This window comes from Archocentrus centrarchus, unplaced genomic scaffold (genome assembly GCF_007364275.1).
Source record: "Archocentrus centrarchus isolate MPI-CPG fArcCen1 unplaced genomic scaffold, fArcCen1 scaffold_64_ctg1, whole genome shotgun sequence".
Classification (NCBI taxonomy): Eukaryota; Metazoa; Chordata; class Actinopteri; order Cichliformes; family Cichlidae; genus Archocentrus; species Archocentrus centrarchus.
This window is the reverse complement of record NW_022060281.1, coordinates 325,515-341,878: the sequence shown is the minus strand read 5'-3', so window position 1 is coordinate 341,878 and position 16,364 is coordinate 325,515. Positions and strand designations below refer to the sequence as shown.

The 16,364-nt window shown below is 41.5% G+C and overlaps 1 protein-coding gene across 1 annotated transcript; it reads left to right on the top strand.

Annotated features, from left to right (window-relative positions):
• The first annotated feature begins 504 nt into the window (after positions 1-504).
• On the top strand, positions 505-16,090 carry LOC115777691 (immunoglobulin lambda-1 light chain-like). The gene is made up of 6 exons (XM_030725636.1): positions 505-716; positions 809-1,126; positions 5,400-5,447; positions 14,726-15,028; positions 15,164-15,238; positions 15,679-16,090. The coding sequence occupies exons 1-6, from the start codon at positions 674-676 to the stop codon at positions 15,825-15,827; spliced, it is 936 nt and encodes a 311-aa protein (XP_030581496.1). The 5' UTR covers positions 505-673; the 3' UTR covers positions 15,828-16,090.
• The last annotated feature ends 274 nt before the right edge of the window (positions 16,091-16,364 follow it).

The following is a 16,364-nucleotide window of genomic DNA, read 5'->3' as shown; positions in this document are numbered from 1 at the left end:
AACAACTTTTAGATCAATTCATGAATCTTTGTATCTTTGTGAACACTATATTTATTTTTATTTGACAGTTTGATTATTTTTAGTCGGTGCTGTGAGCTCTAAATGTTGGAGGCTTTTCAGCTGAGATCCATTTTTAAGAACTAATATTAGAAAGATAGAAGTGTTAAATCAGCTCAAACAATAATGGAAAATCAAATGTATTTTTTAATAAAAGCTGTTCCACTTAAAGCATTTCAAAGCTGCCACACTACACATAAAGTATGAAACAATAACACAAGAGCAACAAATGTGTGAACAATGAAATCTATTGTCTGCTGGATGAGCTGATGATTCAGCAGTAACAGTCTGTGTTACTAAATTCAGCTCCAAGCTGAATGTGTTTGTGGGAACATCAATGTTTTTAGTCTTTCTGCATCATGTGACCCAGATTTTTGGATCTGCTGTCAGATTCAAATGAAGACCATGAAAGCACACAGCAGCTTCAGCTGAGCTGTCAATCAGCAGCAGCAGTCTTATCTGTGGGCCGCCCACAGCAGGGGCCGACGGGAGCTTTGAGGAGCCGTTAGAAAGCACGTGGCCCTCGTCTGATCTGGCAGCTCGTCCTCGTTTGGCCTCGGCTGCATCAGAGCGCCACTTCTCCCCAGGTTCACCAGAGGAAACACCACTGCACACAATGCTTTTCCTCCCAGCTGCTGCTCTGTGCTGTCTGTGTTCAGGTGAGTGTTTGCAGCCAATCAGGAGCCAACAAACTCAACCTGGAACAAACACTGTCACACTGACCTTCATCTATCTGTCTGTGTCTCTGCAGCACTGCTTACCATGGCAGCAGAACAGCTGATTCAGGACGATTTAACATTGACCAGGAGAGTTGGAGACAAAGTCTCCTTCAGCTGTGGAGGGACTGAACAGTGTGCTGACAGCTATATACGCTGGTACCAGAAGAAAGAAACATTCAGAGTGATTTTTGATATTGATAAGACTAATGGTAACATAGACAGAAGTTACTCTTCTCATCCTCAACTCAATGACTTCTCTTCTGTAAATACAAATAAAGGCTGGGAGTTAGAGATTAAGCAAATTAAACTCAATCATTCAGCCACCTACTACTGCTCCTGTGTGAAGATTGGTCCCCACAGTGAGAAATGATCCGTGCAGCCTGAACAAAAAGATGAACAGATGTCAAACAGTGTTTGTGACAGGAAGAGAGCAGCAAACCACAGCCCAGGTTCACACATTTCACCTCCATCTCAGAGTCACAGACAGAGCTCAGGGGATTAATTTTTACAGGGTTTCAAAGCATTGAAAGAAAAAGAAAAAGTAAATCTACACAATATTACATTATTCTTTTAAGTTTATAATTAAAAGAAGTATTTATCAAAGGCTGAGTTTAAATCAAATCAATTCCTCCTTCAGTCTTTTCTTATTTTAACAAAAACTCTTCCAGCCGCTCTTGTTGTTTGACTATTTTCACCTCATAAATTCACTTCATTACACTGAGTGGCAGACACAGGGCAGCAGCCTGTTTGTTCACATCACGAACACCTTTGAGCTGACAAAAAAGGGCCAGCAAAGAATGTACTTCCTGAGGTTTCTCAAGAGGAACAATATCAAGCAAAATCTGCTGGTATCCTTCTACAAGTGCTCCATAGAGAGCGTACTAACATACTGTATTGGTGCATGGTATAACAGCAGTACTGCGGCTCAAGGAAAAAGGGTTGTAAATACAGCCCAAAAAATCATCGGCTGCCCTCCCTCACTGGAGGACTTGCATAATGACCACTGTGTTAAAAAAGCACAAAACATCACAAAAGACACTTCTCACCCTGGACACTCTTTGTTTGCACTGTTGCCTTCAGGTAGAAGATACAGAGCATTAAGAACAAAAACGAACTGACTCAGAGACAGTTTCTACCCCACAGCTATAACTAAACTAAATGCAATGTTAAACAAACCACAAAATCGACATGTAGGATGTATGTGAGAATGTTATTTGTTATTTATTTTTTATTTTATGTGTAAATGCTTAGTATTATTATGGTTATTATTTTTATTTATTTATTTATTTTTAGGCACCGACTGATGGCACTTTTAATTTCGTTGTTCTTGTAACAATGACAATAAAGAGATCTATCTATCTATCTATCTATCTATCTATCTATCTATCTATCTATCTATCTATCTATCTATCTATCTATCTATCTATCTATCTATCTATCTATCTATCTATCTATCTATCTATCTATCTATCTATCTATCTATCTATCTATCTATCAATGGTATGAAATATCATACAGTTCTGGTCACAGAAGTAAATGCTGGAAATATGATTGTGGGTGCTGGGGGCAGGCTGGGGGGAATTTGGGTGGCTGCCGTTTTGTGGTGTCTGTGTACGGGTCCTGGTTGGTGGGGGGTGGGGCTTGGATGGATGCTGTCATTTTCTTGGGATGTGGGGGAAGGGGTACCTGTGGTGGTGGTGGTGGTAGTGGTGGCCCCGGAGCGGGTGGCCTGCCTCCTCTGCGAGTGATGGGGTGTGGGACGCTGATGCCTAGGGTCGCCCATTTCCCAGCTGTTCCCCTTCCTGTGCTGTAGTGGTCTGCACCCCCTTGGTTGCGCCGCCGTTTGGGGTGGTTTGGCCCATGTTGAGATGTCTGGCTTGCATTCTGGGATGCTGGGGTGCCTGCATGTCCTTTGGATGGGGCGTTTAGTTGTTCCCACGGGGGACTGTTTTGTCCTGGACTCAGGACCGCTGTGTTTGTGTATGTGGGTGTGGGCCTGATGTTTGTTGTTGTCTTTTGTTTGTTGTGTGTGTGTGTGTGTGTGTGTGTGTGTGTGTGTGTGTGTGTGTGTGCGTGTGTGTGGAGGTGTGTGTGGAGGTGTGCTGGCCTTGGGCATGGCAGTGGCCTGAGGGTGTGGCCTCTTCTGACCCTGGACCTGCCTTCCCTGCCTTGCGGTTGGGTGTAGGGAACTGGGGTGTTTAGTGAGCCAGTAGTTTGCTGGCTCTCTCCCTCCGGGGGTAGTCTTCTACCTCCCGGTCATATGTATCCTGACCCATTTCCTGCTCCCACTCAGTCAAACTTCACATCACACACACGTAGGGTCTTTTGCGGAGGGGGGGGGGGGGGGTGCTGGTACCCGCTCGCCCACACTTAATGTCCATGTATGGTCCATGTGTGTGTGTGCATGAATGTCTGACTGGCGTGTGTGTGTGTATGAGTATATGACCTGTTTGTATGTGCATATGTGTGGACAGCTGCACCTGGGTCTGTGGCTTGCTGAGCCTTGGCCCCTGTGGGACACAGTTGCGGAGGGCAGGAGTTACCCCACCCTACTGCTCCCCATTGCCCCCTGGAGTTTGGGTGCCTGGGGGTCCTGGGGTGCATGACTGGATGTCTTGGGGCTGCATTCCCAGCTCGTGTTGGGGGGGGCTGTCCTACCAGGGTGATGGGCTGCTCATTGCCTCAGGCTCTCTGAGTTCCTGCTCGTTGACTGTGGGGGCTCCATCTGGGGTCTCCCTCCTTCCTCCTCTGAGGTGTGCACACGGTTGCCATCAGGATGTGTGGCCTCAGGTCTTCTGAGCTCCTGGTGGGCCATGGATGACCCGGGTCCCCTGGGTCTTTCCCTGCTTGCCTCTGGATCCGAAGGGGGGTGGTTGCGGCTTCTTGCCCTCATTATTGAGTACGTTCCATCACAGAGGCGTGCACACACACACACACACACACACACACACACACACACACACACACACACACACACACACACACACACACACACACACACACACACACACACACACACACATTACTTCAACTACAGCAAGACTGTATTTATGTGTGTATCTGTATATGCGTGCATATATATCTCCCCTTTCTTTTTTTCATTCCTCTATCTCTCTTCCTACCTGTCAGATTTAGCAAGAATAAATAAAATATAAATAAAAATACAATGAACAAGAATAGCCTATAGAAAACTTATAGAGCTCTTCTTGTAAAAACAAATATGTTTGGTACAATAGTGCAATTGGATCATCATTCTGACTGCGAAAACTGCCAGACATGAATGCCCAAAAAATAAAAAATAAAAAGATTTCATCCGTGCTTATTCGGTAAGTATTAATTCTCAAGCATAATAAAATGTCACTTTGGTTAGTTTGAAGGAATAATTTATTATGCGCTTATTTACTTCAGTGCACTTTGAGAACAGCTGTTTCTCCTCATTCTGCTGCAATAATGGCATTATTTCAGATTATAATTGAGACACTAACACACATGCTTTTTAAACTTATGAACAGATATATTTTTATTTATTTTCTTTCCTTCCTCTGTTTTCTATAGTTGTGTGTCTGTGAGTGTGGTATTTGTGGTGTGTGTGATGTGTGTCAGTGGGGTTTGGCAGTTCTGGTGGTTCCCGCTCCTCCTCTGCTGGAGCACCCGCAGTAACTGATAATCAGTCCAGCTCTTTGGAAGAATTTGACTCCATTTTTACTGAGAGCAGCTTTAATTCTGACATGTTGGATTTTCTCTCATGAACTGCTCTCTTCCAGCTCTTTCTCACAGTTTTTGTTGGACTCTGTTGGACTTGGTTGTTCCAAAGCACTATTTTTAACAGCAGGCATGGGCGCTTTGTGCTCCAACTAGGCTGCCGGAGCTGATCGAGGACACTCAATACAACACTGATGATTCCAGCAGACCTGCCGCAGCACATTTCAGAAGCATCCCTGAAGCATCTCTTTGCTCCACTAAAAATAACTCTGGGTCTGTTTTTACAGAAGCTCCATCAAGCTGCAGCAAACAGAGGAAAATGGGCAGAGCAGCAGAAACAGCAAAGGAAATCCTGTCAGTGTTCAGAATAGAAGAGCCTGTGCAGACCAACATGGTTCACTTCTAAATACAGCAGCTGTGCTTTGAAGGCTGCAACAAAACCACATCAGAAAGGTGTGGGAGCATCACTGATGGATCAATGGACTGGTACTTATAGAGGGATTTGCTACTCTGAGCACTCAAAGCAGTTTTTCCTACAAGGCACATTCAGAGATTCACACACATTCAAACAGCACTTTATTCACTGCCTTGAAGCATTTTCTTCTTTCTATCAGGCTCACACTCACACTCAGATGATGCATTGGACAAAACTGGAGTCAGTCCATCATCCTTTAGTCCAGATCCAATCCATGTGGACTAAAGTAGTGGACTGACCAACAGACTGACATTAACATCAGAGCCATGCTGCTAGTGTGGCTAAAAGAAAAGAGAAGCAGAGACAGTCATGTTGATATGAACATTAGAGAAACTCATCATGGAGCTGAAATATGATCCTGCTTCATCATTTGGACTCATTCACCTCAGCTGACACATTCAGCAGCAGACAGGTTTTTGTATCAGTCTGTCTCACTGTGGGAGGAGGATACTACTACCTCATCTTTGGCTCTGGAACCAAACTGAGTGTAACAGGTAAGAACAAACATTTATTTTCCTTCAGTTGTTTTATTGTAGAAGTTGAAAATGTGTTTAAAGTCAGTTTGTGCTGCTTCAGGCTTTACATGTTAGTTTGTTCATAATTAGTAGAGAATTCATCTGCAGCCATTGTTCCATAAGAAAGCCAAGCAAAGCCAATTTGTTTATAGAGCACTTTAAAACAGTAAGCACTGACCAAAGTGCTGAACTTGAAAGAATAAAACAACAATACACAAAGGTAAAAGTCAACACCCAAAAATAAGAGCATCAAAAAAATATAAAAATAAATAAGAGCATCAGTAACATATAAAAATAAAAGAGCAAGAATAAAATAAAAAATAGAAAATAAAATACACAATCAAGAGTCAGAATAAAATTAGACTAAAAAATAAATAAATAAAAATAAGAAATAACTACACAACAATACAAACATCTCAAGCTTGATTGAAGGCCTGGTGACAAAGGTGGGTCTTGAGAGAAGATTTAAAAATAGCTAGTGCAGAGGCCTGTTTGATGTGCATAGGCAGAGTTCCACAACCTGGGAGCTGCCACAGCGAACGCTCTGTCCCCCCTGAGCCTCCGCTTAGTCCTCGGTATGACCAAAAGCAGTTGGTTAGCAGATCTGAGCCAGTGGGAAGGGGAGTGTAGATGCAGCAACTCTGCGAGGTAGGGTGGTGCAAGGCCATTTAAGGACTTAAAAACAAATAAAAGAATTTTAAAATGAACTCTAAAATAAACAGGAAGCAGTGCAGAGAAGATAAAACCGGAGTGATGTGTTCCTTCTTACGTGTTCCAGTCAATAACCGTGCAGCAGCATTTTGTACAAGCTGAAGACGAGACAGTGAGGAATGATTAACGCCAAAATACAAAGAATTTCAGTAATCCAGCCTGGTTGTAACAAAGCATCACTGTATTAAAGTGATCTTTCAACAAGATATTTTTTATCTTGGCGAGCTGTCTCAGATGAAAGAAACTAGATTTAACTACAGCATTAATCTGACCCTCCAACTTAAGGTTTTCATCCATTTTAACACCCAAATTTTTGACCGTGGGCTTAGCATACTGAGATAAAGAACCCAGATCCACAGGAGTGACCCTCCCCGTGATGTCCGGACCAAAAACGATGACCTTCATCGTTTTATCGTTAAAATTCATAAAATTTGAAGCCATCCAAGCTTTGATGTCATCAAGACATTTTGTTCTGTATGGACAGAGTTTGCATCACTTTGTTGCTCAATAATCTCTGAAAACATGTTTAAATCTCACTAAACAACAAAGTTATTCTTTATTACTGCAAATATTAGTGATGTTACAGATATTTAGGATTTGATCATCTGCACCATCTGCTGCTTTCTGACAGCAACATCAGAATTGATGCTTAATATAATTTAATATTATTAGGTAATTATTTGATTAGGAAATTTGATTTTTAATGAACATATAAAAACATGAAAAAATGTCAGTCCAATTTTAATTTTATTTTAAATATTTCTGACATTTCATTTTGTAAATTCAATGACTGTGTGACTTCTACTATTAATTCTAATATTTGCTTTTCACCAGCAATATGTTTGATTGTGACTCTAAATCAATCATGACAATAAAACCTTCACAAATTTACCAGTAAATATGTTTTTGTACCTCATTTGTGGGCTAATGTAATTTTTCCAACAAATTCACATTTTCTATTATCAATTCAATCAGACAATGTGAAAAAGGTGTTTGTATTTAGCATAAATTAAAATGTTATAATTTGCATAAATGCGTTAAATGTAAGATAGTGTTTATTCATCACATGCACAGTTATACACAGTACAATGCACAGTGAAATGTATTTTGTACCTGCAACCATATATACACACACATATAAATAAGAAGAATAAAAATAAAAGTAATTTACACTATACACTATACTCTATATACTATACACTATACACACTTTTATAAATTATAATATTTACATTGTGCAATAATGGTCCAGTTAGGGCTCAGAGTTGAGCAGATGGATGGCTTGTGGGTAAAAACTCTTCTTCAACCTTTCAGTCTTAGTCCTCAGGCAGCGGTAACGCCGGCCTGATGGGAGCAGGGAGAAGAGAGAGTGTCCGGGGTGGCTGGGCTGTTTTAGGATCTTCATGGCCTTTTGATTGGCTCTCATTCATACCTACATACTCCAATCTGGATCAAACCATCTAGGTAGGATGAGTATCCACCCCTGAACATATACATATGGCAATATTTTATGACAATCGCAGCGCCACCTAGTGGTAACAGGAAATGTCATGTTTTACATTTTGAGGTCCAGCTCTACGGTGGTTGAGCAGAACCATCTCAAATTTCCCCTGGAAAGCCTTAAGGAGTTGGGCTTATACTGTTTTCAAAACTGTGAGCTTTTGCCAAAGGGCGTGACCCTGGCGGGAGGGCAAAGGTCGATGTTTCACTGTGAAGACATAAATGGAAGTAACTCAAAGCCAAATTGCCCAATCTGCCTCAAACTTCAGTGGTATGATAAGCCTCCTGACCTGAACACATTGATATGCATAAAGTCCATAAACGTTAGAGCGCCACCTAGTGGCAGCTCGAAATATCATAAAATAGCATGTTTTTTGGTTAGCCCCCGAGCTACATTTCATCTACAGCTCTGAGATTTTGTAGTTTCATTCCAATATAAAAATATATTTCATTTTCTTAGTTTGTTGAATTTATTTTTGTAAATTTTGAAATATGATTTAAGTTTATTTACAGTACAAGAAATAAAGCATATATGTGAGGAAAAATGACAAATGTATTCTGTATTCAGAATTAGAGAGCATATATAAGGACATAGTAGATCACATTGTCCTTGAATATCATGTTGGCATTAGAGATCGTGACTGGTTCAAGTCATATCTGACTGACAGAAGATTTTCTGTCACTGTCTGTAAATCATCTGCCTCCCTCTCATGTGGTGTACCCCAAGGATCCATCCTCGGGCCCCTTCTTTTTAGTATTTATTTACTTCCCATTGTTTTTATTATAAAAAACACAATGACTCATTTCATTTTTATGAAGATGACTGTCAGATTTACTTACCACTGAAACACATTGACCCTAAATCTTTCAGAACTTTGTTAGAATGTCTTAAGGACATCAGAGCGTGGCTGGCTCTGAATTTCCTAGATTTTGATGGAAAAAAAAAAAAAACAGATGCCATTATAATTGGGCAGAATGGCCCAGGTGTTCAACCATGTGATCTGGGTAATCTTGAATCCTGTGTCAATCCAGTTGTGACCAACCTTGGGGTTAAAATTGACACCGCTCTTAAGATGGGCAAACAGATAAATACATCATCTTGTATCTTTGCAAGACTTGCAGACAGTCTTGCATGTATTTGTGACCACTCGCCTTGATAATTGGAATGTACTTCATGTCAGTATTGATCAGGCTTCAATACCGCGCTTACAAATGGTCCAAAATGCTGCAGCTTGTCTGCTGTTCTCGCTTTTTTACACTGGTTGCCTGTTCATTTTAGAATTAGCTTTAAAGTTTGGTTGTTTGCTTTTAAAGTTTTGGCTCTCAGCAGACCTTTTACACGTATACACCCCTCAAAGTGGCGCTGTCACTTGGTGTTGGCTCTCACTGCGGTATTGTATCACTTCCTGTTCCTGTTTCGGAGCACAGTGTTTTGCTGTCTGTTAGCTGTTATATCTGTATAACTCGATTTATCTGGATAATAACATATTTTAGTGTAATCTTCACCAACTTTAAATAGCATACTCTTTGCTGAATCACCTGTATTCACATTATTAACTATATTTGTTTTTAGAAATTCGCTAGCTTAGCTCAGCTAGTAGCTTAGCTCTTAGCCGACTCACTACCAGCATGGCTTCTTCTCCTGCACTTTCCTGCACTTTCCTGCTCTGGGTGTCACATGTTTAGTTACTCCTCGGCCTCCTTTAGCAGTAACGGTACTTGTAATAAATGTAGTCTGTTTGTAGCTCTGAAGGCCAGGCTTTCTGAACTGGAGACTCGGCTCCGCACCCTGGAAAATCCTACATCTAGCCAGGCCCCTGTAGCGGGTGCGGACCATGGTAGCTTAGCCGCCGTTAGCTCACCCCCCCAACAGATCCCGAGCAGCAGGGAAAACAGGCCGGCTGGGTGACGGTGAGGAGGAAGCGTAGTCCTAAGCAGAAGCCCCGGGTACACCACCAACCTGTTCACGTCTCTAACCGTTTTTCTCCACTCGGCGACACACCCGCCGAGGAACAAACTCTGGTTATTGGTGACTCTGTTTTGAGAAACGTGAAGCTAGAGACACCGGCGACCATAGTCAAATGTCTTCCAGGGGCCAGAGCAGGCGACATTCATGGAAATTTGAAACTGCTGGCTAAGGCTAATCGTAGATTTGGTAAGATCGTTATTCACGTCGGCAGTAATGACACCCGGTTACGCCAATCGGAGGTCACTAAAATTAATATTGACTCGGTGTGTAACTTTGCAAAAACGATGTCGGACTCTGTAGTTTTCTCTGGGCCCCTCCCCAATCAGACCAGGAGCGACATGTTTAGCCGCATGTTCTCCTTGAATCGCTGGCTGTCTGAGTGGTGTCCAAAAATGACGTGGGCTTCATAGATAATTGGCAACGTTTCTGGGGAAAACCTGGTCTTGTTAGGAGAGACGGCATCCATCCCACTTTGGATGGAGCAGCTCTCATTTCAAGAAATCTGGCCAAATTTATTAACCCTCCTAAAACCTGACTACCCAGGGTTGAGACCAGGAAGCAGAGTTGCAGTCTTACACGCCTCTCTGCAGCTTCTCTCCTCCTGCCATCCCCCCAAAACCCCATCCCCATAGAGTCGGTGCCTGCTCCCAGACCACCAAAAACCAAAGCTAAAATCAGCAAAAAGCTATTTAAGCATAAAAATTCAAAAACAATAAATAATACAGCTCCATCAACTGCACCAAAAAATAAAACAATTAAATGTGGATTATTAAACATTAGGTCCCTCTCTTCCAAGTCCCTTTTAGTAAATGATTTAATAATTGATCAACATATTGATTTATTCTGCCTTACAGAAACCTGGTTACAGCAGGATGAATATGTTAGTTTAAATGAATCAACACCCCCGAGTCACAGTAACTGTCAGAATGCTCAAAGCACAGGTCGAGGAGGAGGATTAGCTGCAATCTTCAATTCCAGTTTATTAATTAATCAAAGACCCAGACAAAGTTTTCATTCTTTTGAAAGCCTGACTCTTAGTCTTGTCCATCCTAATTGGGAAAATCAAAAACCTGTTTTATTTGTTATTATCTATCGTCCACCTGGTCCCTACTCAGAGTTTCTGTCTGATTTCTCAGACTTTTTATCTGATTTAGTGCTCAGTTCAGATAAAATAATTATAGTGGGTGATTTCAACATCCATGTAGATGCTGAGAATGACAGCCTCAACACTGCATTTAATCTATTGTTAGATTCAATTGGCTTCTCTCAAAATGTAAAGGAGCCCACCCACCACTTTAATCATACTCTGGATCTTGTCCTAACATATGGCATAGAAACTGAAAACCTAACAGTATTCGCTGAAAGCCCCCTCCTGTCTGATCATTTCTTAGTAACATTTACATTTACTTTAATGGATTACACAGCAGTGGGGAATAAGTTTTATTACAGTAGAAGTCTTTCTGAAAGTGCTGTAACTAAGTTTAAGGATCTAATTCCTTCATTATTATGCTCTTCAGTGCCAACACAGTGCAGAGCAGCTACCTAAACTCTGCTCCCAGTGAGGTCGATTATCTCGTCAATAGTTTTACATCCTCACTGCGTATAACTTTGGATACTGTGGCTCCTCTGAAAAGGAAAGCTTCAAATCAGAAGTGCCTGACTCCGTGGTATAATTCACAAACGCACAGCTTAAAGCAGATAACCCGAAAGCTGGAGAGGGAATGGCGTCTCACTAAATTAGAAGATGCTCATTTAGCCTGGAAAAAGAGTTTGTTGCTCTATAAAAAAGCCCTCCGTAAAGCTAGGACATCTTACTATTCATCATTAATTGAAGAAAATAAGAACAACCCCAGGTTTGTTTTCAGCACTGTAGCCAGGCTGACAAAGAGTCAGAGCTCTGTAGAGCCGAGTATTCCTTTCACTTTAACTAGTAGTGACTTCATGGATTTCTTTACAAATAAAATTTTAGACATTAGAGAAAAAATTATTCATAACCATCTCAAAGATTATTCTTCATGTTCGGCTGCTTTCAGCACTGCTGGTATTTGTTTAGACTCTTTTGCTCCAGTTGATCTTTCAGAGTTAACTTCAATAGTTACTTCCTCCAAACCAGCAACATGTTTATTAGATCCCATTCCTATTAGACTGTTCAAAGAAGTCTTTCCAATTATTGATGCTTCAATCTTAAAAATGATCAATCAGTCTTTATTAGTTGGCTATGTACCACAGACCTTCAAGGTGGCTGTAATTAAACCTCTACTTAAAAAGCCATCACTGACCCAGCTGTCTTAGCTAATTATAGGCCAATCTCCAACCTTCCTTTTCTCTCAAAGATCCTTGAAAGAGTAGTTGTAAAACAGCTAACTGATCATCTGCAGAGGAACGGTTTATTTGAAGAGTTTCAGTCAGGTTTCAGAATTCATCACAGTACAGAAACAGCATTAGTGAAGGTTACAAATGATCTTCTTACAGCCTCTGACAGTGGACTCATCTCTGTTCTTGTCCTGTTGGACCTCAGTGCAGCTTTGATACTGTTGACCATAACATTTTATTACAGAGATTAGAGCATACTATAGGTATTAAAGGTACTGCACTGCAGTGGTTTGAATCATATTTATCTCATAGACTCCAATTTGTTCATGTAAATGTGGAGTCTTCTTCACACACTGAGGTTAATTATGGAGTTCCACAGGGTTCTGTGCTAGGACCAATTCTATTTACATTATACATGCTTCCCTTAGGCAGTATTATTAGAAAGCACTGCATCAATTTTCATTGTTATGCAGATGATACTCAGCTTTACCTATCAATGAAGCCAGATGACACACATCAATTAGTTAAACTGCAGGAATGTCTTAAAGATATTAAGGCCTGGATGACCTCTAATTTCCTGCTTCTAAATTCAGATAAAACTGAAATTCTTGTTCTCGGCCCCACAAATCTTAGAAACATGGTGTCTAACCAGATACTTACTCTGGATGGCATTACTTTGGCCTCCAGTAACACTGTGAGAAATCTTGGAGTCATTTTTGACCAGGATATGTCCTTCAATGCACATATTAAACAAATATGTAGGACCGCTTTTTTGCATTTGCGCAATATTTCTAAAATTAGAAACATCCTTTCTCAGAGTGATGCTGAAAAGCTAATTCATGCATTTATTACTTCTAGGCTGGATTATTGTAATTCATTATTATCAGGCTGTCCTAAAAGCTTCCTGAAAAGCCTTCAGCTGATCCAAAATGCTGCAGCTAGAGTACTGACAGGGACTAGAAAGAGAGAGCAGATTTCTCCCATATTGGCTTCTCTTCATTGGCTCCCTGTTAAATCTAGAATAGAATTTAAAATTCTTCTCCTCACATACAAGGTCTTGAATAATCAGGCACCATCTTATCTCAAAGACCTCATAGTACCATATCACCCCAACAGAGCACTTCGCTCTCAGACTGCTGGCTTACTTGTGGTTCCTAGGATACTTAAGAGTAGAATGGGAGGCAGAGCCTTCAGCTTTCAGGCCCCTCTTCTGTGGAACCAGCTTCCAGCTTGGATTCGGGAGACAGACACCCTCTCTATTTTTAAGATTAGGCTTAAAACTTTCCTTTATGATAAAGCTTATAGTTAGGGCTGGATCAGGTGACCCTGAACCATCCCTTAGTTATGCTGCTATAGGCCTAGGCTGCTGGGGGGTTCCCATAATGCACTGTTTCTCATTCACCTTATTTACTTTGTTTATACTCCACTCTGCATTTAATCATTAATTGTTATTAATCTCTGGCTCTCTTCCACAGCATGTCTTTCTCTCCCCTCAGCAGATGACCCCCCCTCCCTGAGCCTGGTTCTGCTGGAGGTTTCTTCCTGTTAAAGGGAGTTTTTCCTTCCCACTGTCACCAAGTGCTGCTCATAGGGGGTCATTCTGACTGTTGGGTTTTCTCTGTATTATTGTAGGGTCTTTACCCACAATACAAAGCACCTTGAGGTGACTGTTTGTTGTGATTTGGCGCTATATAAATACAATTGAATTGAATTGAATTCAAAGGTCTCCAAACTATGGAATGACTTCCCCCTCCATGTTAGGCTTTCCCCAACACTAGATGTTGTTAAGTCTTGCTAAAAAAAAAAAAAACACTTTTTTTTTTAAAGTATATTAATATTCAAACTCATACAGACTGAAATTACATTTAAAAAAAACATTTATGATAAAATAAGACATTTTAAAAAGTCAAATTTCTATTTCTTTGATGGAATATATGCAAGTCTAACTTTCATGTAACCGTAAAAACTTAAAAAATAATAAATAAATAAATAATAGTAGTAATTGTAATTTTTCAGATACTGCAGATGCCATAGTGTTAATTTCATGATATGTTCAAACACAGAGTCAAAAAGTTTTTTGTTCACATGTAGCTTAAATTAATATTATACTTGGGATTAAATGTGCATGAATTTATTTTTTCTTTTACAATCTATGATGTAAATTTCGCTGATTAAATTATTCTGAATTCTATTTTTAGAAATTTTTAAATATGATGTATTTTTTTGGAGAAGAGTTTTTTACAGGCAGCACAGTACCGTGGTGGTTAGCACTGCTGCCTCACAGCTAGATAAACATCTAGAAGGCCTGGGTTTGGTTCCACCTTGGCCCGGGCCTCTCACTGTGTGGCATTTGCAAGTTCTCCCCATGCCTGCATACTCCAGTTTTCTCCTACAGTCCAAAGATATGCAGTTAGTAAGGTTAGGTTAATTAGTGATTATAAATTGCCCATAGGTGTGAATGTGTGTGTGAATGGTTGTCTGTCTCTCTGTGTTGGCCCTACAACAGACTGGCAACCTGTACAGGGTGTACCCTGCTGCTCGACCTGTGTCAGCTGGGATAGGCTCCACACATGAGGTGCTGAGTGTGTTTGATCTGAAGCTGAATCCAGTGTATGTAGTGAACTTTGTGCTGTATTGATGAGTAGTTTAGTGATCAGAGTCCATGTAGTTTCCAGGATCAGACTGAATGCAGTGCAGTGCTGGAAGCTGCTGCTGACTGTGTGAATGTGTGTCTGTGCTGCTTGTTGCTGCTGTCAAACTTCAGATGAGCAGGTAGTGAAGCCCGTGGTGAGCGTGTACCCAGCAGCATCCAGAGCCCACCTGGAGGGGAGCAGCTCCCTGCTGTGTGTGGCCTCAGCCATGTTTCCTCCTCTGGTCCAGTTCTCCTGGAAAAGACAGAAGAAGAACGGCGGGCTGGAGGAGCTGCCCCCTGCTGAGGGAGAGCAGCTGGAGCTCAGAGAGTCGGGACGCAGCGCCTCCATCTTACTGATCCCTCAGAACAGCACATGGAAATACAGCTGCTCCGTCAAGCACGAGGGGGGCACAGTGGAGGCCCAAACACAAGAAGGTAATGAAGGCTCGCTGACTGTGTTCAGCTTCAGGGATTCAGCTTCATGTGGAGATGCTGTCAAAGAGAGCAGAGGAGCAGAGGACTGACATTTGTCACTGCAGCTCCAAACATTTGACTCCTTTTGTGTTTCAGAGCTTCCAGCTCCAGCAGCCTCCTGTCCTCCAGAGAGAGAGCCAGCAGACCTGCCAGCTCTGCAGCCAGCTGACTGTAAGATCACCTGCTGCCTCTCTGCATGGACAGCTCCAATGTCCAATGAGGGAGCTGGAACAACTTTAGGGACTCAGTCTCAAAGTTGTTCCACTCATTCATATCTTCATCAAACAAGCTCTGAGAAAGCCACTGTACACTAGCTGCTCAGCACCAAACAGCACACAGACCATAATATGTCAGAGATCAGTTTGTTAGCTGCTTGTGGAGTTCTTCTGCCCCCAAGTGGACACAAACACAAATCAATGCATTCATCCACTTGAAGAAGAAGCTGTGACTGTTTCTATTTGGACTTTTTCTCCTTCATCTCACAGGAATAACCCCACTGTGTGTGTGTGTGTGTGTGTGTGTGTGTGTGTGTGTGTGTGTGTGTGTGTGTGTGTGTGTGTGTGTGTGTGTGTGTGTGTGTGTGTGTGTGTGTGTGTGTGTGTGTCCTTCAGGGTCCTTCCAGTCCCAATGCAGGGTGAAGCTGCTCTGCCTGCTGTCCACAGTGCTGATAGTGAAGAGTCTGGTGTACTGCTGTGGACTCTCTCTGCTGATGATCCTCAGAAACAAGGGAGCGTCCACCAACTGCACACATGCTGACTGACTGTTTTCTGCTCGCCTTTTCTCACCATCAAATCTCATCCATTCATCTCATTCATCACTTTGATCACCATTCACACATCTGAGTTATGCTGTGTTGTGCTTATTGTTGCTTTGATTCCATAGTTAGAAGATCATCTGAAATCAATCATCTTTACATGTATTGTTGCTCTGAGTTAGAATTCTTTTTGGACTTATTGTGACTTTTATTGTAGGAACAAAAATCATCAGGTATCAGCCATATTTTTATCATCAGTTTCTCTTTGATTTGTGCAGAAAGGTGATCAAAGTCCAACATACAGCAATAACAGTCTAGTTGTGTTTCTAATTTGAAATAATAAAGATTTGAAGCTTTTGAATTGGATTCTACTTTGATTGTGTGATGAACAACAACCTTTGTGAGTGAAGCACAAACTGACTGTATCCAAACTTCCTGTGCTGCAGCAGACGGGCTGTGTGGGTTTCTGCTCTGCAGCCTCCACACCGTTAGCTGTGGCTTTGCACTTTAATAACACAATGACAGTTACAAGCATGAACTCTG

Coding starts and splice junctions, on each gene's coding strand:
- LOC115777691 (XM_030725636.1), top strand. CDS start 674: ATGCTTTTCCTCCCAGCTGCTGCTCTGTGCTGTCTGTGTTCAG. Junction 5,448..14,725: donor AACCAAACTGAGTGTAACAG/GTAAGAACAAAC, acceptor GTCAAACTTCAG/ATGAGCAGGTAGTGAAGCCC. Junction 15,239..15,678: donor AGCTCTGCAGCCAGCTGACT/GTAAGATCACCT, acceptor TGTGTCCTTCAG/GGTCCTTCCAGTCCCAATGC.